The 24,630-nt window shown below is 51.0% G+C and overlaps 1 protein-coding gene across 1 annotated transcript; it reads right to left on the reverse strand.

Moving 5' to 3' along the window:
• Positions 1 to 1,698: 1,698 nt before the first annotated feature.
• LINGO4 (leucine rich repeat and Ig domain containing 4) lies at positions 1,699 to 16,496 on the reverse strand. Its single transcript, XM_077321792.1, has 4 exons — positions 16,386 to 16,496; positions 6,975 to 7,100; positions 5,451 to 5,534; positions 1,699 to 4,410 (listed from the first exon to the last, which is right to left on the reverse strand). The coding sequence occupies exon 4, from the start codon at positions 4,396 to 4,398 to the stop codon at positions 2,587 to 2,589; it is 1,812 nt and encodes a 603-aa protein (XP_077177907.1). The 5' UTR covers positions 4,399 to 4,410; positions 5,451 to 5,534; positions 6,975 to 7,100; positions 16,386 to 16,496; the 3' UTR covers positions 1,699 to 2,586.
• Between the last annotated feature and the right edge of the window lie 8,134 nt (positions 16,497 to 24,630).

Consider the following 24,630-nt stretch of genomic DNA (forward strand, 5'->3'; position numbering starts at 1 on the left):
TGAGACCTCGGAGAGCGGCTGCCTGCCTGAGTATACAATTCTGACCTTGATAGTATAAAGCAGGGGTAGTCAACCTGTGGTCCTCCAGATGTTCATGGTCCTACAATTCCCATGAGCCCCTGCCAGCGTTTGCTGGCAGGGGCTCATGGGAATTGTAGGCCATGAACATCTGGAGGACCACAGGTTGACTACCCCTGGTATAAAGCATTGTCCCTGAGATTTTGTTCACCATTAGGTATCCATGATCACTGTGAGGGGGGGGGGCATGGCTCAGTGGAATCAAGCCCGGCTCCCCAGATTAGAAGTCCGCACACCTAACCACTCCACCAAGCTGACTCTCCAGCTTCTGAGAACTGATACGGAAGGGTTCATTCAGATAAGATATCTTTTTGCTTAGGAAAACCTATATATATATTTAATTAGGGAATTTTGCTGTTGATTACTGTGGAGGAATGAACCTGCCGTGCCTGGAGAGAGACCTAGGCCTGCACACAGGCCTGCACACAATAGATAGTGCACTTTCAATGCACTTTAGAAGTAGATTTTCCTGTTCCGCACAGGAAAATCCAGCTGCCAAAGCACATTGAAAGTGCATTATCCTCTGTGTGCGGAATGGGCCCTGGTTCCAGCCTGCCCTCTTCCCAGCTCCTAGAGAGACTTGTCTCCCTGTCTCTTGGGTAAATTTGTCACTACCACTTAATCTTTGTATAGAATTGCCCACTGAGACGGTCAGGACTCCCAGTTTCCCTTCTAAATTCTGAGGCTTCTGTACCTCCCCTTGCCGAGGGCCTAGTCACAACACGGACATTATACTGCAGCCTTTCTCAACTTTTTTTTTTTTTACCACTGAGAAACCCCTGAAATATTCTTCAGGCTTCAAGAAACCCCAGAAAGGGCATGATCGTGCAGAATACGGTTGGTAAGCAGAGCTGTATACACACTCACCCATCATCGGCCATTTTTGGAGCGGTAGGGCGGGTCGACAGGCCATATATGGTCACATCACCTGATAAATGTTTAACCAATTAAAAATATTTTTAAAGTTTACTCCCACCCACTTGGGAAACCCTTCCCGAGCTGTCAAGAAACCCCGGGGTTTCTCAAAACCCTGGTTGAGAAGGCTTGGTTTACTGCCTTGTGTACCCCTGGAGGAATAGCTGCTTCCCAAATTTCGGTCTTCCCCCTGTTGCTCCTTTTACAATAGCATTTCCAAGACAGTGAAAGTCTATGTGGTACAGAGGATCACTACCAGCATCAGAAGTTATAAAGTATTTTTAAAAAGAAAATATTCACAAGCATACTTGTAGCACAGCACTGGATTGAGCAAGGGAGCCAAAAGTTTACTCCCACCCATTTGGGAAACCTTTCCCGAGCTGTCAAGAAACCCCAGGGTTTCTCAAAACCCTGGTTGAGAAGGCTTGGTTTACTGGCTTGTGTACCCCTGGAGGAATAGCAGCTTCCCAAATTTCGGTCTTCCCCCTGGTGCTCCTTTTACAATAGCATTTCCGAGACAGTGAAGGTCTATGTGGTACAGAGGATCACTACCAGCATCAGAAGTTATAAAGTATTTTTAAAAAGAAAATATTCACAAGCATACTTGCAGCACAGCACTAGATTGAGCAAGGGAGCCAAAAGAAATGGGTAAAAAGCCATTCCTCTGTCCTTCTCACTATCAGATCTTAGAATATAGGACAGGATCCTCCCATACAAAGGTTAGGTGATGGCAGCAAATTACCTGAGAGAAAAAGAGAAACCGTGCTAGGTATTGGGAAAACTCTGGAGGGCATAGAGCCCAAGTCACCAAAATTGCCTTGAAATACAAATGTTTATATGCCAGAGGGACATTGGTCCTTGCTTTGAAACTCCCAAGATGAAGAACACATTGCCCTTGGTAAACAGAAACTATTCCTCTTCCTTGTGTTCATACAGCATGGGGAGAGTAGACTTAACCGGGTTTTGCCCAAGACTGTGGTCCTAAATCCCTGCCCCACCAACTGCTGGTGTTTGGAGGTGTTTAGAGATGGGAGGCTCAGATCAAAAATCTCCAATTTGACCTACGAGTGGACTGCTCAGGACCAGTTATGCAGTAGAACACAGTGAAAAATATCCTTTATCCCTGCAGAAGTTCAGTGGAAGAGCATCTGCTTGGCATGCAGAAAGTCTCAGATTAAATTCCCAGAAACTACATCCGAAGGATCAGGTCATAGGTGATGTGAAAGACCTTGAGACCCTGGAAAGCTGCAGCCAATCTGTGTAGCCAATACACCTTGATGGAATGAGGGCGTGATTCAGCACCAGGCAACTTCATATGCGCAAATGGATAAGTTAGCAATATTGAGGTGGCAAAGCCCTGCTTTTTTTCAGTTCGCAGGTGGAGGAATGCTCACTTCCCTGCAGCTAGAAAATCAGCACACAAGGCACAGAACCTCTTTCCCTGCAGTGCTAGGTTTCCGTTGCAGGGAGCCCTTTTAAAAGCACAAACAAAGAACTGGAAACAGCCTCCTGCTGTCCGAAGTGGTTCGAACCACTCCGCTCCGTCACTCCCTTCCCCACACCAACCAGACTGAATCCCGTCTTGGGAGCTCCTCATCTCGGTTTCTGGACTGCGGTCCCCGGTTTGCTGGCTCCAGCCTTGCAACTGCGGGAGCAACAGGGCGAACGCCCATCGGCCTGGCGCTTCACTCTTCCCCCGCTTCGACTCCAGAGTAAGATGAAGAGAAAGCAGACGGTGACAGAGCAGAGGAAGGGCATGACGCCGATGGCAAGGACCCCCACCAAGGTGTTGATGTCCACGAGGATCAGGTGGAAGGCCTCGGTGGTGTTGATGAAGCTGACGTTGCTCGGTAGACCGGAGCTGTTTGGCAGGTCTACGGAGAACGGGCGGACTTGGATGTGGGCTAGCAGCGTGTCGTTTCCCGCCACGTTGCTCGCGATGCAACGGTACGGCCCGGAGTCCTGAGGCAAAGCATACTGGATCTCCAACGAGCCATCCGAGAGGACCCTCACTCGCCCCTTCCGCTTGGCGTCCAAGTGGATCCTGCGAGGGGTCACCCAGGAGATGGTCGGTGCCGGATCCCCGTCGCTTCTGCACCGCAGCATTGCCTGCCCTCCTTCTTCGATGCTCACGCTCTGAAGCGTCTGATCGATTATCTTAGACTTCCGGCAAGTGAAGTGGTCGGGCAGCACCTCCGAGAATTCCCGGAAGACCTTCCCTTCCACCGTCGAGGGGCTCGCGCAGGCCGGCTGCTGGGCTTCGAAATTCAGCCTCCGCCTCCTGCGGATGATCCAGAGGAGACGGCAGTCACACGCCAGGGGGTTCCCGTCCAGGCGGAGGACTTCCAGGTTCCCCACCGAGTGGAAGACCCCTTCCTCGAGGGTCTGCAGAACATTGCCGGAAACGTTGAGGAGGCGGAAGTAGAACAGGCCTTGGAAAGCTTTGTTCTCTATTGTGGCCAGCCGGCCACCGGTCAGGTGGAACTCCTGAAGTCGCAGGAGGTCCCTCAGTTTCCTCCCGTGGATGACGGAGATGGGGTTGTAGGAGAGGTCCAGGAACCGGAGGTAGACCAAGTGCTTGAAGGCTTCGTAGGGAATGATGCTGAGGTTGCACTTGGTGATCGACAAGGAGGTGACGTTCAAGCCGAAGAGGCTGTAGGACTCGAGGGTCGTCAGGAAAGGACACAGGTGGATCTCCAGAACCTTCAGGTGGTGCAGCTTACGGAAAGAGTAGTTCGGGACCACGCTGATGTTCAGGACCCTGAATCTGAGCTCCACCAGGTGGTGAAGGTGAGAGAGGGCTGGCGTCGGGATGCCCGTCAAGTTGCATTTCTCCAAGGTGAGATGCCGTAGCCGGTGGAGACCTCCGAAAGCTCGGCTGGAAACAAAGACCAAGTGATTGTCTCCTGCCTCCAGCTTCCGGAGGTTGGCGAGATCTTTGAACGAGTGGTCCAGGAAGATCACAATCTTGTTCCGACTAATGTCCAAGACGGTGAGATTAGGAAGGCCGGTGAAGACGCCGACCGGGATGATCTTCAACGAGTTCCTCTTCAGCTGGAGGGTCATCAGCTTTGGGAGGCCGTTGAAGGCTCCGGGTTCGATGTTGGAGATGGCGTTCTCACTCAGGTCCAGCTCCTTCAAGGCCCGGAGGCGAGAGAACATGCCCTGGTGCAGGGTGTGAAGACGGTTGCGGCTCAGGTCCAGCAGCTCGGATTCGGGAGGGATCCCGCCGGGCGTGGACGTCAGACGCCGGCCGTTGCAGAAGACCGCCTTCTGGGAGGAGCAGTCGCACTTCGAAGGGCAGCCCTGGCCAAATCCCACAATAGGGGCTGCCAGGATAAGGACAAAAAGGGGAGTCCATCTCGACTGGACAGAGGGGAAATCCAGCGGGGGTCCAACAACCATCTTACTTGTTTTCTGGAGGGAAACAACAATGGAAGAAGACCCTGGAATTAATGGGAGGCAGAAATCGTCAAGCCATCTCCTGATTTCGGGGTAGGGATGGGGAAAAGCCGCTCTGCTGTAAAACAAGAATGCTTTGCTTGTGGATTTTGGTAGATTGCTCTAGCTCACTATTTGGGATAATGCGTGAGGCAGGGGTAGACAAACTGCGGCCCTCCAGGTGTCCATGGACTACAATTCCCATGAGCCCCTGCCAGCGTTCTGCAGGGCCTGTAAAAGAGCACTTTTCCGCTAGGCCTGTGCTTGAGGCCAGGGAGGTCTAACATCTCCTCTCATAGAGTTGGAAGGGACCTCCAAGGACATCTAGTCCAACCCCCTGCAGGACACTCACAACTCCCTGCCCACCCACACTTTCATGTCCAAATGATTTCCCCTCCCTCCAAATCTCCCGAATCCAGCCTGGCCTGGAGGAAATCCACCTACCATCCCACAGCGGCAATTAGCAATACCCTGGGCATGCTAGGTGGGCCACAAGAGACAAACCTTGGCACATCCCTTCCTGCCCACCCACTCTCAATCTGCCTAAGTCCATAAATGTTCACTCTAAGGGTGTGTAGGTGTTCTCTCCTCGAACATGATACCTCTCTTTGTTTTAACCTGGGATCTTCCCTGTGACCCTCTTTTCTCTCCTGCTTTGTCCTCTCCTACACCCCGCATGGCCTTCCATGGGGCGGGAGATGGGACACATGTCTTTGCAGGTCTCTCCTGTGGATACAAGGGCCTCATACTCAAACACACATGATGCCGGATAAACTAGCCATTGGTGATCGGGATTATGTTTCTCTGTCTTCTTCCAGCTGCAATGTGAACCGGATGTACCCAAAATAATTTACCTTTTTTTGCAATATATTTCTCGGGAGATTTATTTCCTGCACTCAAGATCATGTTTCTGTGACTGGGCAAATCTCTGCTCTATTCACCGAACACTTCCTGCCGTCATACCTTGCTTTCTCCTCGGTTGCGGGGTAAGCATGCGCATGGAGAAGCAAACAGACCTGAAGCCGCAGCTGCGGCCCATAAACATATTCCCAGCTCTTCGTCTGCTTATGGGACAGTGGGACAAACTTCTTGGTCTGGATCTGAAACGAAAAAGGACAACGTTTCCGCTGGCTGTCAAATTGTTGGCAGAGTGCAAACAGGCAGGGGAGCGGAGCAGAAGCGGCTTAAAAGAATAAAATTGGTTCGTTGAGAAGAGAAACAAGCTTTGTGAGCAAGACAGAGGAGAGAGACGGTCCTAACTGTTTAACTGACTAAATGTTCTCCGGAAGGACAGCAGAAGGAAGTGGGCTCAAATTTGCACGGAGTCTCCAAGTGAGCCAATCGGAACACAGGAAGAATTTATTTGTAAATAACAGGAAGTTCCTAATCTAACTATGCTAATTACACATCTCCTCCGATGCCCCCTGCAGGATATTCCTCATATGCTTTTGAATCATGCTTATACCAACAGAAATACGGGCTTTGCAAACAAGCAATCAAGAAGGGTTGTAGCTCAAATATGCTCGGTGCCCTTCTTCCCCCATTAAAGACTCACGTTATTCTCCTCTTCTCTAGGGTATCCTCACGACAACCCTGTGAGGCAGTTTAGACCTAGAGAACATGCTTCACCAAACAAGGATGTGAACTCTGGTCTCCCAAATCTTACTCTGACAAATCGTACTCTCACCACTATGCCGCATTGGCTGTTGTTTCCTTCTGAAGCATTCATGTGCAAGGTGGGTAGAGATTAGAACATCAGAAGAGCCATGCTGGATCGGACCAGGGGTCCCTCCAGTCTAGCCTCACACCGGAGTAAATGTGGAGGGCCAACAACAGGGTGGAGAGCCCGAGGCCTTCCCCTGAGGAGAACCTAAGAAGAGCCCTGCTGGATCAGGCCAGGGGTCCATCTCATCACCATCCTGCCTCACACAGTGTCCAGCCAATCCCTCTGGAGGGGCAACAATGGGGCAGAGAGGCCAAGACCTTCCTAAGAACATCAGGAGAGCCCTGCTGGATCAGGCCAGGGGTCCATCTAGTCCAGCATCCTGTCCCACACAGAAGAACAGATTTTTAAATAATACCCTGCTTTTTCCTACTGAAAGGAGCCCCAAATCGGCTTATAAACCCCTTCCCTTTCCTCTCCCTGCAACAGACACCCTGTGAGGCAGGTGGGGCTGAGAGCTCCAACAGAACTGCTCTATGAGAACAGCTCCAAGAGAACCGGGACTGGCCCCTATGCCCTGTATTTGGATCTCCAGAGGAACCGGCTGGCCACTGTGTGAGACAGGATGCTGGACTGGGTGGGCCTTTACTGGTCTGATCCAGCAGGGCTCTTCTAATATTCTTCTTATAGATACCACGGTTATGCCCCCGGATTTCTGTCTGATATTGAATGCACGTTTCCAGTTTTCACATTGTACTGGAGAAACATCTCAACATTACCTTGGAAGCTACAACCAAATTGGGGTCCTATGAGACCCCAGGGCCGGATCAGTACCTGATCAGCCAAAATTCAGCAGCCGGTTTTACCAAAGGCTTACCTTTGGTCAGGAACAGGGTAGGACTCGTTCCGGGATACCCGGTGGCCTGATGTCTCCAGAAAGTCCAAATCCAGCCTGTTTATTCTTCAGGGGTTCCCATCTGTCTCTTTCCCCATCTGCGGCTCTCTTGCAACAAAACAGACACAACGTGATACAACATCGTTTCATGGTTTACTGCTCAAGAGAAGAAGACCTTTTTTGTACTCTGCTTTTTACTAAATGACTCTTAGTCTGAAGGAAGAGTGCTTGCACTCGAAAGCTCACGCCTTGAATAAATCTTTGTTGGTCTTAAAGGAGCTACTGGACTCTGATTTTATTGACTCTGCTCTGCTTCGGCCTCACTTGGAGACCTGTGTTCAGTTTTGGGTGCTACAGTTGAAGAAGGATGTTGACAAACTGGAGCTTGTCCAGAGGAGGGCAACAAAGAGGGTGAGGGGTTTGGAGACCAAGACGTAGGAGGAAACGTTGGGGGAGCTTGGTCTGTTTAGCCTGGAGAGGAGACGACTGGATCTGAGAACCATCTTCAAGTATTTAAAGGGGTGCCATATGGAGGATGGAGCAGAATAGTTCTCTCTTGCCCCAAAAGGATGGACCAGATCCAATGGGATGAAATTAATTCAAAGGAAATTCCGTCTCAACCTCCGGAAGAAGTACCTGACCGTAAGAGTGGTTTCTCAGTGGAACAGGCTTCCTCGGGAGGTGGTGGGTTCTCCATCTTGGGAGATTTTTAAGCAGAGGCTGGAGAGCCATCTGACGGAGAGGCTGATTCTGTGAAGGCTCAAGGGCGTGGCAGGTGACAGTGGGTGAGCAAGAGGGTTGTGAATGTCCTACATAGTGCGTGGGTTGAACTAGATCACCCAGGAGGTCCCTTCCAACTCTTATTCTATGATTCTATGAAATCTCAAAGCATCTTACCTTTCCTCTCCCTACAACAGACACTCCACGAGGTAGGTGGGACTGAGAGAGCACTGAGAGAACTGTGCTGTCCCAAGGTCACCCAGGAGGTCTCATGTGTCTCAGAGGGGCTTATATTCACCTCTCCCCACAACAGACACCCTGTGAAGTAGTTAAGGCTGAGAGAGCTCTGAGAGAACTGTGTATGACTGAAGGAGTGGGAAATCGAACTTGGCTCACCAGATTAGAGGCCTCCATTCTTAGCCATGACACCAAATCCCTCTTATAGTGTTCTCTTGACGAGGGCTGAGAGATACGACAGGAAGAAACTTGAATTCCTCATTGACAGCAAGGAGGGGATGAATCCCCAAATCCAGCTTGGTGTAGTGGTTAGGAGTGGGTTCGATTCCCCGCTCCTCCTCCACATGCAGCCAGCTGGGTGACCTTGGGCTCACCACAGCGCTGAGAAAACTGCTCTGACCGAGCAGGAATCTCAGGGCTCTCTCAGCCTACAGGGTGTCTGTTGTGGGGAGAAGAAGAAGAAGAAGAGTTCTTATATGCCACTTTTCTCTCCCCGAAGGAGTCTCAAAACGGCTTCCAATCGCCTTCCCTTTCCTCTCCCCACAACAGACACCCTGTGAGGTGGGTGAAGCTGAGAGAGCTCTGAGACTATTGAAGAAGAAGAAGAGTTGGTTCTTATATGCCGCTTTTCTCTACCCAAAGGAGTCTCAAAGTGGCTTCCATTCGCCTTCCCTTTCCTCTCCCCACAACAGACACCCTGTGAGGTGGGTGAGGCTGAGAGAGCCCTATTACTGAAGAAGAAGAAGGGTTGGTTCGTATATGCAGCTTTTCTCTACCCGAAGGAGTCTCAAAGGGGCTTCCATTCGCCTTCCCTTTCCTCTCCCCACAACAGACACCCTGTGAGGGAGGGGAGGCTGAGAGAGCCCTGAGATTACTGCTTGGTCAGAACAGTTTTATCAGCGCTGTGGTGAGCCCAAGGGAAGAGGACTGTAAGCCGCTTTGAGCCTCATTCGGGTAGAGAAAAGTGGCATATAAAACCAACTCTTCTTCTTCTTCAGTAATCTCAGGGCTCTCTCAGCCTCCCCTCCCTTACAGGGTGTCTGTTGTGGGGAGAGGAAAGGGAAGGTCTTTTGGGACTCCTTTGGGTAGCAAAAAGCAGAGTATTTTATAAAAAATCTCTTCTTATGTTTTTGTGTGGGTCAGGATGCTGGACTAGATGAACCACTGATCGGATCCAGCATGGTGGTGGTGGTGGTCCTTTTTCTCCTAGACTTGAAAGGGGCCATGCAGGCCATCCAGTCCCACCCCCTCCTCAATGCAGGATCAGCCTCAAGCACCCAGGAGAAGGATCTGTCCAACCTTTGCTTGAAGACTGCCGGTGAGGGGGAGCTCCCCACCTCCTCAGGCAGCCCCTTCCCCTGCTGAACTACTCTGAAGTCAAAAAGTTTTTTCCTGATATGTATCATTCTCCACGTAGTTTAACCTAATTACTATGGTTCCTCTCCTCTGCTGTCCACAGGAACCACTCCCTGCCCTCCTCCAACCTTTCAGATCCTTCAAGAGAGCCCTCCTGTCCCCTCTCCACCTCCTCTTCTCCAGGCTGAACATGCCCCAGTCCCTCAGCCCCCCTCCTCATCCCTCTCCTCTGCACCCTCCCCATTTTGTCCACATCTCCAATTTGAAGGGTGGCCTCCACAACTGCACACAGGGGTCTGACCAATGGGGTGTGCAGTGGGGCTATGACAGAGGAGAGCGACGAGGATGATCTGGGGCCAAGGGACCAAGCCCTATGAAGATCGGTTGAGGGACTTGGGAATGTTCAGCCTGGAGAAAAGGAGGCTGAGAGGGGACATGATAGCCCTCTTTAAGTTTTTGAAAGGTTGTCACTTGGAGGAGGGCAGGATGCTGTTTCTGCTGGCTGCAGAGGAGAGGACACGCAGTAATGGGTTTAAACTTCAAGTACAACGATATAGGCTAGATATCAGGAAAATCATTTTCACAGTCAGAGTAGTTCAGCAGTGGAATAGGCTGCCTAAGGAGGTGGTGAGCTCCCCCTCCCTGGCAGTCTTCAAGCAAAGGTTGGATACACACTTTTCTTGGATGCTTTAGGATGCTTCTAGCTGATCCTGCGTTGAGCGGGGGGTTGGACTAGATGGCCTCTATGGCCCCTTCCAACTCTATGATTCTATGATCTTCTCCTCCATTCTCTGCCCGTCTTGGCATGCTTCTCCCAGCCGGGCAGCCAAACGTAATTCCCTCTAAGTGTCTCCTTGGCTCCCGTCCAGCCAGCGCATTAAAATGGAGCCATCAAAGTAAAGAAGGATCTAGAAGCAGCATGGGGAAGAGGCGCCACCGGGAAAGGACGTGGGCCTTCAGAATGGCTCTGGACATCATGCCAAAGGTCAAGAGCCATGCGCCTCAGCGATGCTTCATTCCCTGCCCTCCTCTGCCGGATGCAACCATGTGTCTGCTTCATCTTCCTTTTACGGAAGGGCGCATGGGATAGCGTTCCGGCAAACGTCATCCGGATTATCGTGCGATGCGCAGAGGCTGTCGGGCGCACAAAGTGATTTGTTGAGGAGGGTCTAAAGGTTCTTAAACTTCTCAGGAAGGCACAGGAGATGCCTTGATGGAAAGTCAGGAGGGCCGGGGTGAAGACCGTTCATGTATCCTAATAAAGGAAATGTAATTACGCTAATGCGAGTGCGTCGGACGGAAGAGAAAATGAAATCTGAAGGGAACGGAGCAGAGTGGAGCGGTCTGGATTGACGGCCAGAGGCAAAACAAATTAGTTTATTTACCGCATTGGTCAGACGGCCCCTGGAGTGCTGCGTGCAGCTCAGAGGAGAGTAAGGAGGGTGATCCACGGCCTGGGGACCCAGCCCTGTGAGGAAAGGCTGAGGGACTTGGGAAGGTTCAGCCTGGAGAAGAGGAGGTGAAGAGGGGACACGGTGGTTCTTTTGAAGGATCGGAAAAGTTGTCCCTTGGAGGAGGGCAGGGAAAGGTTCCTGTTGGCAGCTGGGGAGAGGACCTGCAGTCATGGGTTTGAATTATGTGTGGAATGGTACCGGCTGGATGTCAGGAACAAATATTTTCCTTTCCTTTCACCACAAAAGGAACAACACTGGCTTCCCTTCTTCTCCTCTGGAACAACATAGACCAGGATTTCACAGCAAGGGTCTCGTGAATTCCTCGTGTTTCTTGATGACCCTGGAAGGGTTGCTTGAATTGGTGGGAGTTAATTTATTATGTTAAAAGAAGCAGTCAAGTGGCGAAGACTTTCCTATAGAATCGCAGACGGTCGGACACGACTGAACGGATAACATCATCACATCGTCAATTTATTATGTACTAGCTTCAAAGCCTTTTGGAACTGTCCATAGAGTTTCCGGGGAAGGGTAGAGGAGAGGAAGGCCTGGAGGATCATTGTCCATGGGGTCACGATGGGGTCGGACACGACTTCGCACATAACAACAACAACAACAACAACAAGCTTCAAAGCCCATTCCTAAGACCGGGCCTTGAAAGGGTCCCTTCCCCTGGCCCCTGGCCAGGCAGCTTAAGGTGGCTTTGGGATGCAGCTTGCAACCAGATCAAGTGGGGCGGGTGGGGGTTGGGCAGCTCATTATCAGGGCCGGGACAGAGCTCCTTAGCAGGCAGTCAGCAGGCCGGGAGGCCCTCGTCAACAGGCCAAGAGGCTCTCGTTAGCAGGTCCTCCACCACGACCCTTTGCCCAGGGCCTCTCCCCTTACCTGCTGCTGGCTCCAGGCACTGAGGCATCTGAGAGCAAAGAGGCTAGAGTCCAGGGACGGAGGGCGGGAGCCACAGGGGCAGGGCCAATCAGGGGAAAGCTGGCTGCACCCTGATTGGCCCTATTCTAACTTGGACAGCCGAACACGTCCCACCCCCTAGGCTGTTTCACAAATATATAGAGGAACAACAATGGGAAAGGATTTTTAATATTTGTTAAACATTTATCAGGGGAGATGACCATATATGGTCGTGTCGATCTGCTTGCCCCCCCTCCAAATGGCCAATGATGGGCCAGGAGGGGGCAGGAAGGGGAGGGGCCCCGGGTGGGCGTGTCCACAGCTCTGCTTCCTAACCAAATTATGTACAATGGCACCAATTATGCACAAAGCCTGAAGAACGTTTCACGGGTTTCTCAACAGTAAAATTTAGACAATCAGTTGCAATAAAATCAAATATAAACCAGCTAAACATTATCTAATTCCAATAGCCCCCAACTAATTTAGGCTGGGGCGGGGGTTCAAGTCCTTGGAGGGCAGAACTTTCTTCTGCTTCAACTTCGTGATGGTCTTGATGGTCCTCAACTGTAGACCTACTAGATCTTTCTTACAGGCCCTGGTCTCTTTCGGTAGAGCGTTCCAACAAGTTGGGTCCAAGACCAAAAAGGCCCTGTTCGAGGTCAGTCTCACGTCCTTTGGGCCGGGGATCCTCTGACCTATTTGTTTGGCGTGAAAAACGGGCAGTGGAACTAGATAGATTAAGGGCCATTTCTGGAAGGGGAATTGTTCTCTGTCATCTGGATATCAGCTGGCATTCTGGGAGATCTCCAGGCCCCACCTGGAGGTTGGCACGCCTACCTCTCAGGTTTCGATTGGCTGCCTCCAGCCGCCAAGAGGCCTGAGTCGTGGACATCCAGAAGGAGGACGGAATCATTTGTCCGTTCCCTGAATTTTCTGATTTATTCATCCAATCCAATTACCGTTTCTTGGACCGTTGTCATAAATAGGTTTATCTATTTTTTTTTAATTACTCCATCTGGCTGGAAATATATATATATATTTTAGAAAAATGGGTTTGTCTTTGTAACTATTCTGATCTGGCCTTTTCTTCTTGTGAAGGGGGGAGGGAAAGAGCAGAGAAACGCACTTGCAGAAGGGAATTGTATTCAGCAATCCGACGCCTGCCCGCAAGTTGTGAAAATCTGCCCACGAGGCCGGGAAGCGACCCGAGAAACTTGGCAGCAGAAAGCAGAGAGGGGTGGGGTGGGTGGGAGGGAAATCACATGTCCTCCGCCTGAAAGGAATGAATGAACGAGGGATCCGAATTCTGTCTGGCCTTAAAAAGCCTGGGGATTGCTACTGCTGCCTGGCTCATAGGGATGCCAACCTCCAGGGGGGGGGACCTGGGGATCCCCTGGAATGACAGCTCATCTCCAGACTACAGAGATCATAGAATCACAGAGTCGGAAGGGCCCTCCAGGGTCATCTAGCCCAACCCCCTGCAGCTATGCAGGAAAGGGTGCCAACCAAGAGCCAAGCGGAGACACAATCCCTCCTGCCCACCCAGTCACCATCTGCCTAAGTTCACAGAATCAGCCTTTCCTTTGCTTCAAAACTTCCCAAGGAGGAGAACCCACCAGCTCCCGAGGAAGCCTGTCCCACTGAGGAACTGCTCTAACTTATTCCGGATGTTCCGCTGAAAATTCTTTCGAATTAATTTCATCCCATTGGTTCTGGCCGGACCCTCCATTCCCCTGGAGAAAAAGGGCTGCTTGGGAGGGGGGACTGTAGGGCCATTGTACCGCACTGGGGTCCTCCCCAGACTCCACTCTCAAATCTCCAGGGGTTTCCCAAGCTGGAACTAGCAACCCTATCCTCATCGTCCTAGGGATGCCAACCTCCAGGTGGGGCCTGGGGATCCCCTGGAATTACAGCTTCTCTCCGGACTCCAGAGGTCAGTTCCCCCCTGGAGAAAAGGGCTGCTTTGGAAGGGGAACTCTCAGGCATTGCCCCCCCCCCCAGAGGTCCCTGTCCTCCCTATCCTTCACCCCCAAATGTTGAAGCCCCTGAGCCTTCGGGGAGGCCAGTATATAAATAGAATGAATGAATGAATGAATGAATGAATGAATGAATGAATGAATGAATGAATGAATGAATGTCCAGGAATTTCCCAGCTTGGGAACCCTGCTCCCCACCAGTGGCCAGGGGAATTTGCAGATGGAACTGGGGCTTTGCATGCAACTATTATTATTATTATTATTATTATTATTATTATTATTATTATTATTATTAATTGTATACATTCTCAAACCTTGAAATGTCAAAGCTTAAAAAAAAGGAGGGAGGGGGAGAAGAGAGAACAAGTGAACTTAAAATAAACCAGATTGCTTCTCAGCCCCCCCCCTCCTTTGGCACCTGGATTTCAGTGCTCTCCTGTCTCCCAGGAAAGTGGCTTTTCTCAACCCGCTCCAAGCAGAAGCCAGTCTTACGAACCTCAAGGGGGGCCCTGGAGACCTCCCGCTGTTGCAGGGGAGCTCCAGACGACACAGACCTGGAGAAAGGGGCTGCCTGGGAGGGAGGGGGGAGGATCAGTGGCACCGAACTCTCCCCCAACCGGACAATCTCCAGGAACTTTCCTGCTTAGACCGAGGGATGCCAGCCTCCAGGCAGGACCTGGGGATCCCCCGGAATGACAGCCCATCTCCAGATGACAGAGATCAGTCCTCCTGGAACCTGGAGGGGGGAGCTGTCAGGCATTGGACCCCACTGAGGCCCCCCCTCCCCAAATCCCATCCACTCCTGGCTCCACCCCCACTACCCTATGTTGATGATGATTCATCCCACTGGGATGGAGGAAAACACATCGCAAGGTACTTGAAGCACGTAACTAAAATACTAAAAACCGTAAGAATCACCGACTCTCTACCCACTGAGTAATTTGGTTCATTAACTATCTGACTTCCGTCTTCAAGCAGCGGCTGGACAGATCCTGATCCCGGATGCTTGAGGCTGATCCTGCACTGAGCAGGGGGCTGGACTAGATGGCCTCTTCCGACTCTGCGATTTTGTTCTATTCTAACTACTTATCTCCCCCCTCCCCATTTTCTGCCATTGTTTCTTTCCCAGCCTGTTGGAGGTGACAGGTACCTCAGCGGCATGTGGACAGAGGACCCTCTGTAGCATGGATGCCAGTCTCCAGGCGGCGGCTGGAGATCTCCAGGGATACCAATGGTTCTTTGGAAGGAGGACTCTGCGACTTTATACCCCATTCAAGTCCTCCCCCAAAACCTGCCCTATTCAGGCTTCCCCCCAAAAATCTCCAGGTATTTCCTCGCCTGGAGCAGGTAACCTTGTTCAAGGTCTCAGGCAGGAGAGGTGGGGGGCTGAACCTTAGTCTGGCGTCTCCATAATTCTTAGCTCAGCCTCTCCCAAACTTCCTAAGCCAAACCCGGCCAAAAGCACGCTCAGCTCACGTAGCCCCCCTTCCCTTCATTGTGACTGAGAGTGAGCATCACTGTTTGTGGGGGACTCCGTGCTTCTGTTTGAGTCTCTGTTCTGGTATGGGATGCCACAGGCTGCCTCTCCTGACCGCAGAGCGTTTGGCTGCGTTTTAGGATTTGACGCAAGACACGTTGGATTTGGCAGTGAAGTAAAACCGCCTGCCTGCAGTGGAGGCTGACCAGAAGGAGACATGCCCAGAGCAGAGACTCATACAGAGAAGCTGCAGGAAGCCTTCTCCGACCCAGGGGAGCATTCTGTTGGTTCATGAATAGGATGCACCAACAGAGGCAGAATGACCTGCTTCCCCCTCTGTTGAGGCAGATTGGAAGGGAGCAGAGATTCATGCAGAGACACAAACGACATCTCAGGCTAAGACAGGTGTCTGGTTAAATCATTTTTCTGTACAGGAGATGGTCTACCATGGCTGCTGGACTTCTAGTTGAAAAAGTATTACCATAAATTATAACCAGAGAGGTTTCCCCACAAGAACTCCACTTTGAGAGAGCCGCAATGTCCCGAGGAACCCAAAGGCCATCTAGTCCAACCTCCCTCACCCACAAATCAAATGAGGCCAATCCTGATGCTACTGGGCTGTTGGACTAGGATCTGGGGGACACACGTTCGAATCCCCGCTTGTGCCATTTGAAGCTTGCTGGGGGACCTCTGGCCAGCCACACCCTCACAGGCTCACCTCCCTCCCTCACAGGGTCGGTGTTGGGAGGGGGAAAAGGAGGAGAAAAGAACAGGGTCGGCCAATCGAGGTCCCCATTGCAGAGACAGATAGGGGTACTGAGGAAGCAAATCAATAAACAAGTCGCTCCCACATCTCGTCGTCTGGATTGCGGGTAGGGGGGCGCAACCACCCCCTCCCCGCATCTTGTGGCAGTGAATTCCGTGAGCACCTGGCGCACATCATGCACAGAGATGCTCCTTCCCCTCCCAGCAGAACCCACTGCCGGCACATTGAGTGAAACACTTCCCAGTCCAAGGATTACAACGAGAAAGAGGTTCCTCTCAGTGGGCTCTCGTCCCGGAAGCTCCCCCATCTTATAAACCTCCCTTTTATCCCCTCCCTTGCCCTGAAATATCCTTCATGACAAGCCTCCAATCCTGCTTTCGCCTCTGTTCATGGGAAAATGTCACGGTGAAGGCCAAAGGGAACTCTCCTTCTATATTAAGCATGCAATCTGCGTGGTTTGTCTGCAGGCCACCCAACAGGTAAATAGAAAGGGGATGAGCTGCTTACCTGGGGCAGGTGGGGAGTCAGGGAGGTGCTGGTCCCTCCGGGACTTCAGGTTCCCCGAAGGATCTAGGATCTGTGCCTCTCCTTTTCTCTCTCTCTGTCTTTCTCTCTCTCCCTTTCTCTGTCACCCACGTGGGTCTCACTTTGCCAAGGGAACGTTCCATCCTTGGGCTGCCTTTTTAATATATTTTTTTTAAACCCTCAGCGATGGATGGATGGATGAGAGCAAATTCATTATTCTTATTCACCCCCCCTCCCCTTCCTCCTTCCAGCGAAAAGAGAAGGCAACTGCTTAGCCCAGCAGGAACAGATTTCAGTTTCCATGAGCCAGGCGGGGAGTCTGAGAGCCTCCCTTCCCTTATTAACCCCTGTCGGGTTAGCTGCTCCTGCCGCTGGAGGTTCCACCCAGTCTCTGAATAGAGAGCCAGCTTTGTGTTGTTTAGGGTGACGGGCCCCTAATCTGGAGAACCGGGGATGATTCCTTGCTCCTCGTCCACACGCAGCCAGCTGGAGGACGTTAGGCGAGTCGCAGTCCTGATAGCGCTGTTCTTACAGTTCTGTCAGAGCTCTCTCATCCCCACCTACCTCACAGGGCGCGTTGTGGGGAGAGGAAGGGGAGGCTGCTTTGAAACGCCTTCAGGTTGTGAAAAGGGGGGTATAATAGCCCCCTTCTTCTTCTTCGTCCTCTTCTAGCAGCATGTGTTAGAATATTTTTTTTAAGGCTGCAAATGTGAGAAGGTAGAATAGCTTAGCATCTACAATATATATATTTCTGAGACCTGGAAAATGGTGTGAAAGGTGCACCCCAGAGTGAAAGGTGGACCCCTCAGCTCCTAGCCCTGCTAGTTGGGGTAGGGGGCAGGATTGCTCTCTTGGGGTCTTCGAAAGGCTGTCCCTTAGAGCAGGGGTAGTCAACCTGTGGTCCTCCAGATGTCCATGGGCTACAATTCCCACGAGCCCCTGCCAGCATTTGCTGGCAGGGGCTCGTGGGAATTGTAGTCCATGGACATCCGGAGGACCACAGGTTGACTACCCCTGCCTTAGAGGGCAGCGGGGAGCTGTTCTTGTTGGCAGCACAGCATAGCAATAAGAAGAACATCAGAACAGCCTTGCTGGATCAGATTATTGGCCCATCAAGCCCAGCATCCTGTCTCACAGAGGCCAACCAGTTCCTCTGGAAGACCAACAGGGCAGAGAGGCAGAGGACTTCTTAAGAATGTCAGAAAAGCTCTGCTGGATCACACCAGGGAGGGTCCATCTAGTCCAGCCTCCCGTCTCACCCAGGGGCCAACCAATTCCTCTGAAGCGCCAACAACAGGGCACAGAGGCTGAGGTCTTCACAAGAACACCAGAAGAGCCCTGCTGGTTCACACCAGGGGTCCATCCAGTCCAGCATCCCATCTTACCCAGTGGCCAACCAGATAGATTCAAGTGGCACCTTTAAGTCCAACAAAGTTTTATTCAAGGTAAGAGCTTTCGTGTGCACTCACACCTCTTCAGATATAAAGTCAATGGTCTTAAAGGTTCTACTAGTCTCAGAATTTATTCAATGGCCAGCCAGTTCTTCTGGAGGGCCAACAACAGGGTATGGAGGCCGAGGCCTTCTTAAGAACATCAGGAGAGCCCTGTTGGGTCAGACCAGGGAGGGTCCATCCCGCCCAGTATCTTTTCTGTCACACATGGTGGTTGACCAGTTCCTCTAGACACCCAACGTCAGGGCAGAGAGGCCGAGGTCTTCATACGGACCTTAGAAGAGCCCAGCTGGGTCAGACCAGTGAAGGTCTATCTCGTCCAGCATCCCGTCTCACACAATGGCCAACCAACTCTTCAAGAGGGCCAACAACACAGCATGGAGTCTTTCTGAAGCTCCCAAAGCAGGGAGAGCAATGGCTTCCCCCAGCCCTGACAGGAATCTGGCATCCCTACTAGTAGCTGTTGATTGATCTACCTTAGAATCACAGAAACATAGAGTTGGAAGGGGCCATGCAGGCCATCTAGTCCAACCCCCTGCTCAACGCAGGATCAGCCCTAACCTAACCTTCTTCCACCTCCTTTTATAGTTGTTTATTCCTGTGGCCATCAAGACATCCTCTGGCAGCAAATTCTGGGTGACGTCACTTGATCTCACATGGTGACATGTGACTTCTGCGCATGTGGCAGAGAGATGTGGCTTGCTTACATCAATTCCGTGGGTTCTCAAAGCCTGAAGAATGTTTCAAGGGTCCCTCAATGGTGAAAAGGTAGGGAAAGGCTGTTTTAGGCTCTATCCTGCACTGAGCAGGGGGTTGGACTAGATGGTCTGTATGGCCCCTTCCAACTCTAAGATTCTACGATTCATTTATTTTTAAAAAGAGAGTCGGCAGTCCACTTAGAGCTCTCCGGCTGGCCACCTCTGGCAGAGACCTAAACTTGTGGCAACAACAGAGATAAGTTCCTATGTCTGGGGTCAGTAAAGCTCTGTCTTCTTGGTGCTTGGGGGGCAGGAGTGGGAGGGATCCTGGAGTTCTGGCCCTGCTGGTGGACCTCTTGATGGCCCCTGGGTTTTGGCCATTGTGGGACACAGAGTGCTGGACTGGAGGGGCCATTGGCCTGATCCAACATGGCTTCTCTTATTTTCTTATATCTGGGGCAGTGACGCTCTGTCTTCTTGGTGCTTGGGGGGTCAGGAGTGGGAGGGGTCCTGGAGTTCTGGCCCTGCTGGTGGACCTACAGATGGCCCCTGGGCTTTGGCCATTGTGGGACACAGAGTGTTGAGATTGGATATGTTATTGGCCTGACACAGCATGGTTTCTCTTATGTACTAATGTCTGGGCCAGGGATGCTCTATCTTCTGCGTGCTTGGGGGGTGGGAGGCCACTGTGTGACACAGATTGTTGGACTGGATGGTCTTTTGGCTTGACCCAACATGGCTTCTCTTGTGTTCTTCTGTTTGGGGCAGTGATGCTCTGTCTCCTTAATGCTTGGGGGACAAGGGTGGGAGGGCTTCTGAAATTCTGGCCCCGCTGGTGGACCTCCTGATGGCCCCTGGGCTTTGGCCCCTGTGGGGCACAGAGTGTTGGACTGGGTGGGCCAATGGCCTGATCCAACATGGCTTCTCTTCTGTTCCATCCTCAGAGGTAGGTACATGTGGGGAGGCTGCATTAGCCCTTCAAACAGTCCTACAGACCTCAAATCTCTCTTTAAAACTGTGTTCCCAAGAACTGTGTTCTCCCCACTGGGAGATGAAGTTCAGGGTTTGTTTTGTTCTTGTCCTGAAATTAGCAAAGTGAAAGCTTTGGCTCTTTTGAGCTGATCCCGAACATGGCTGCCAAAACAATAACTCGGATGATCAGCGTTTCGGTTTGGGCAGATGTTCACGCCAGCTCTAGAAAGGGAGCCGTGAGCCAAGGTAACCTTGCATAAACCTGACCTGACCACACAGGGGCATGCCCTGGGGCGGTCCAGGCTGGACTACTGCAACATGTCCAACTGGGGCTGCCGTTGAAGAGTTCTTGGAAAGGACCCACTGGTCCACCATGTTTGCGGGTTAGAAATGTTGGTCTTGTGGCTCCGGCCATGCCAAAAGCGAAAGAGAAATGTATAGAATCATAGAAGAGTTGGAAGGGGTCAGACAGGTCATCTAGTCCAACCCCCTGTTCAATCCAGGATCATCCTAAAGTATCCAGGAGAAGGATCTGTCCAGTCGCTGCTTGAAGACAGCCAGTGAGGGGGAGCTCCCCACCTCCTGAGGCAGTCCCTGCCACTGCTGAACTAGATTCATAGGACCCTAGAGTGGGAAGGGACCCTAAAGGCCATCTAGTCCCACCCCCTGCTCAATGCAGGATCAGCCTCAGGCATCCAGGAGAAGGATCTGTCCAGCCGCTGCTTGAAGACTGCCAGTGAAGGGGACTTCCCCACCTCCTTAGGCAGCTGATTCCCCTGCTGAACTACTCGGAGTTGTGAAAACATTTCCCCTGATATCTAGCCAATATTGATCTCCACGTAGCTTAAAGCCATTCCTGTGGGCCCCCTCCTCTGTTGCCAACAGGAACCTTTCCCTGCCCTCCTTTTGGGTGCTTCAAGAGAGCCGTCATGACTCCTGTCAAAAGCTGAAAAGACCCTCTTGCATTAGGCGGTGTTGTGACCACCCAATTAACTTCCACCATTAGAGGAAGGCTGTCCTAGGATCCAGCTCTTGAAGGAGGGTTGCCAGCCTCCAGTTCGGGCCTGGAGATCTCACCAGAAGAGCCCTGCTGAATCAGACCAGTATCCTGTCTCACACGGTGGCCAGCCAGTTCCTTTTGAGGGCCAACAAGAGGGCAGAGAGGCAGAGGGCTTCATAAGAACCTCAGAAGAGCCTTCGGAGGGTCCATCTAGTCCAGCCTCCTGTCTCAAACAGCAGCTCCTCTGGAAGGCCAACAACGGGGCAGAAAGGCTGAGGCCTTCCGATATTTCCTCCTGGTTCTGGGATTCAGAGATCGAGTGCTCCTGTATGTGGAGGTTCCGTTCAGCCACTATGGCTAGTAGGCATCAAGACGCTTCTCCAGGGATCTGTTGCTTCTCGTGGCTGTATTGGCCTCCTCTGGCAGCAAATTCCGCATTTAAATCACTCTTTGTAAAGTAGTATTCTCCTGGAATTCCATCTCCATGCTACTGAGGTCAGGTCCCCCGGAGAAAATGGCTACTTTGGAGTTTGTTTGTTTTTATGCCAGGGGTGGCCAAAGCGTCACCCTCCAGATGTCTCCAGACTACAATCCCCATGAGCCCCTGCCAGCAGCTGGCAGGGGCTCATGGAAATTGTAGTCTGTGGACATCTGGAAGCCATAGTTTGCCCACACCTGCTCTCTTGCACTGTACCTGCTGAGGCCCCTCCCCTTGTCGAACCCCGCCCTCCTCTGGCTCCGCCCCCAAATTCTGCAACGAAGACACGTTTTTTCCTAAATGTTCCTCACAACCTTAAAAAAAAAAAAAACAAGACACAAGCAAACTTCAGCCAGCTGTGTGAGACAAAGAACCACAACCGCGTCGTATGCACCGTCATTTAATTAAATTAAAAGTGACCTAAAACTTCTCCATTGTACATATTTTTAAGAAGAATTGCTCTAAACCTTGCTTTTTTTAAAAACCGTATTTTTAAAACATATTTACACGACCCCCCAAAGTCCATTTAAATATTTCAAACAGATTTTTTTTCCTTGCGACAAAAAAACAAAACAAAAACAAAATTACAGAGGTTTTTTTTCTTTCTTTTTCTTAAAAAGGTGACGATCGGGACAGAGGAAAAGAAGACAACAAGACTTTTTGAAGCAGGCCGGCAGGAACGGTTGTCCAGTCAGCCAAACACAGTGTGCCAGGCGTCTGATATCATTCCCCCTGCCCCATTTCTCCCTAAGGCAGGGTTGGCTAAACAGTGGCTCTCCAGATGTCCAGGGACTACAATCACCATGAGCCCCTGCTGGCAGGGGCTCATGGTAATTGGAGTCCCTGGACATCTGGAGGGACATCGTTTGCCCACCCCTGCCCTAAAGTAAGTCACAAAAGTCCATGGATTGTCAATCCCCAGCAAGTAGAAAAGCTTGACCCTAATGGAGCCAGGGAAACCCCCAATTTAGGATTGCTCTCCCCACTTTTGGGGGGGTTTTTCAGAAACTGGCAGATATCCCACCCCAAAAAAGCCACTTTCATGACGATCCTTGCTCCTCGCACTCACTGGGACCAGGAAGAACATCCTGACATACTGAGGCCACCTGGAAGTGACATCAGCACACTGGGGTCATCGGGAGATGACGCTCTAGGCAAAACTCTATGGTTGAGGTTGATTTTTTTTTTACCATAGAGTTTCTGCAAAAGCCAGAGTGTTGCCCCTGAGGCCACTTCCAGGTGACATCAGCATGCCAGACACTCTTCTGGGTTCAGATAAGTCTGAGGGGGGCTCCCAGAGATTGCCCTTCTCCTCTGCCAACAGCATGGCGGCACCTGGCCACCTTATTGGCAAGTATTTTGCTAACAAATTTCAAATACTGTCCAATTATGCATTTGTGTTGCTCCCGTTCCAGCCGGATTCCTCCTAAGCCACATCCCTGAGTCTGCAGCTTTTCATCCCAATTCCTGTGCTGCCTCTTGCTCAGCGGTCCTTAATGTGACACCCGTGGTGTCTGTTGACGCCTTTCCTGCACCCGCCAAATGTTTTTACAAATCGGTTGTGGCCAGGAAGGCCTTTTCCCCAGTGAGGATTCTAATTGGCTACTGAAGATTTGATTGGCAGTGCAGGAGTTTCAAAATGTCACCTAGGCAGCAGCTGCCACCATGGCACAAGGACCGTCACTGTCGTGGCAGCCATTTTGTTGCTGGCTCTGCCTCCTGGGGCAGCCATATCAGGATCCAAAAGCTTGGGGAACCCTGCTTGAGGTGGCTGGCTCTGGGTTGAGCAATGGCAGGAGATTTTGGGGGTGGAGCTGGGAGTGGGAGGGATTTGAGGCAGGGAGGGGCTCAGTGGAGTATAATGCTACAGAGCTCACCCTCCAAAGCAGCCATTTCCTTCAGGGGAAATGATCTCTTTAGTCCGGAGATGAGCTAGAATTCCAAGGGATCCCCAAGCTCCTTCCCCAAATCTCTCTGAGTTTCCCAATCTGGATCTGGCACTCCCCCCCCCCCCAAATCCCCTGCTGTTGGCTGGAGTGGGGGTGGGTGGGGGTGGGGAAACCTGTCAATCCTAAAAGCCAAGGATTGCTAAAGTGCAGGATGTTTGCCACAAACAAGAAGTCCGCAGAAGGCAGCGGCAATGCAATTCATCACTAAGCCAATAGAACAATCATTTTTCCAAAAAAAGAGAGCATATTTCTAAAAAAATCCTAAGTACTGGGAATATACGTTCACATTTACGAGCATTTTCGGGAACGATTGGGATGCTGTTCTGCGTCTACAGCTGGTCACCTCGGCAGGAATCTCCTGCCAATGGAGCTCTTCACGGACGTATTCAGCTCCGTTATCCTTCCAGTGTTCCAATTTTTATTGCAATCTTCTCGGAGGAACCTGGCACACCCTGAAAAGCTCCCCCTGCCTCAATTTCTGGCAGTTTCCCCATTTGTTTCAGTGAGAAGGGCAGCTTCGGAAGCATCACGGGATTTGCCTGTCGAGTTGAAGAAAACCCCGCATGCACAGAAGTGCCGTACTCAAGAAGGTTACGAGATTTGTTCAAAGCGTGGATCAGAAACTACAGACTTGAGGCCTTCTTTGCCCCAGAGTGGAAGAAACAACAAAAGTTTGTTCCCTATGGGGCAAGAGAGAGCTCAAAGAACAAGGAACATGCAACACCTTTTACACAGAATTACATTCAAATCCCTCTCCCCCCTGGACTTAGGGAGGAAGATAGGGTTGCCAACCTCCAGGCGAGATCTCTTGGAATTACAACCGATCTCCTTTGGAGATAAACGAAAAAGCGTTTGTCTTTTCAAATTCAACTCCATGGCATGGCAAACGACCTATTTCTGAGGGAAGGCTCGAACATAAGGAGTATTGCTGGCCGCTTATTAAAGTGCTCGTTTTTTTCCAAGGGAAACAATTGTCTCGTTAAGGATCAAGTTACTTTTGGAAGCACTCTCTGAAGACGTTTTAGGTTATTCTGTTGTCCCCTCAAGGAAAACAACTGGCATCATTCAGGCAGAGTTGCTTCTTCAAGTATTTTGTGAAGAACGATTTGAAGAAAAAGGTTGAGAAAATATATTCCGTTACCAAGTACAGAAGCTTATTGCTATTACTTTAAGACAGAAATTATACGGGATTGCTTGTTATTTTCCCCTGGAGAGCATGGGTGGCCTTTACGCAGTGGTTCTCAACCTTCCTGATGCCGCGACCCTTTAATACAGTTCCTCATCTTGTGGTGACCCCCAACCCTAAAACGATGCAAGGGTTCTTTCACAGAAATCAAGCTGACACTGACCAATGGCATGAAGAGCCATTGTTCACGATTGTATATACCCTATATACTTGCGTATAAGTCTAGTTTTTCAGCACCTTTTTTCACACTGAAAAAGCCCTCCTCGGCTTATACGCGGGTATATACGGTAATTGAAATAAAAGCCTGCTCCAGCCAGCCAAACTTGCTCTGGCAGCTTGTAGGACACCAACGGTTTGACTGAGGGACTCTGATCTTTCCCCCCCTTTTTTCCTTCACTTCTTCCTCTTCTTCATCACCTCTTCCAAACTATTCTTTTGGTTTCTGGAGGTGAAAAGCAGGGTACAAAAACAAGCAACTATTCATCCTCTTGAT

This window comes from Paroedura picta, chromosome 1 (genome assembly GCF_049243985.1).
Source record: "Paroedura picta isolate Pp20150507F chromosome 1, Ppicta_v3.0, whole genome shotgun sequence".
Lineage (NCBI taxonomy): Eukaryota > Metazoa > Chordata > Lepidosauria > Squamata > Gekkonidae > Paroedura > Paroedura picta.

Bases quoted from the DNA above. Each gene is read 5' to 3' on its own strand.
- LINGO4 (XM_077321792.1), bottom strand. From the start codon at position 4,398: ATGGTTGTTGGACCCCCGCTGGATTTCCCCTCTGTCCAGTCGAGATGG.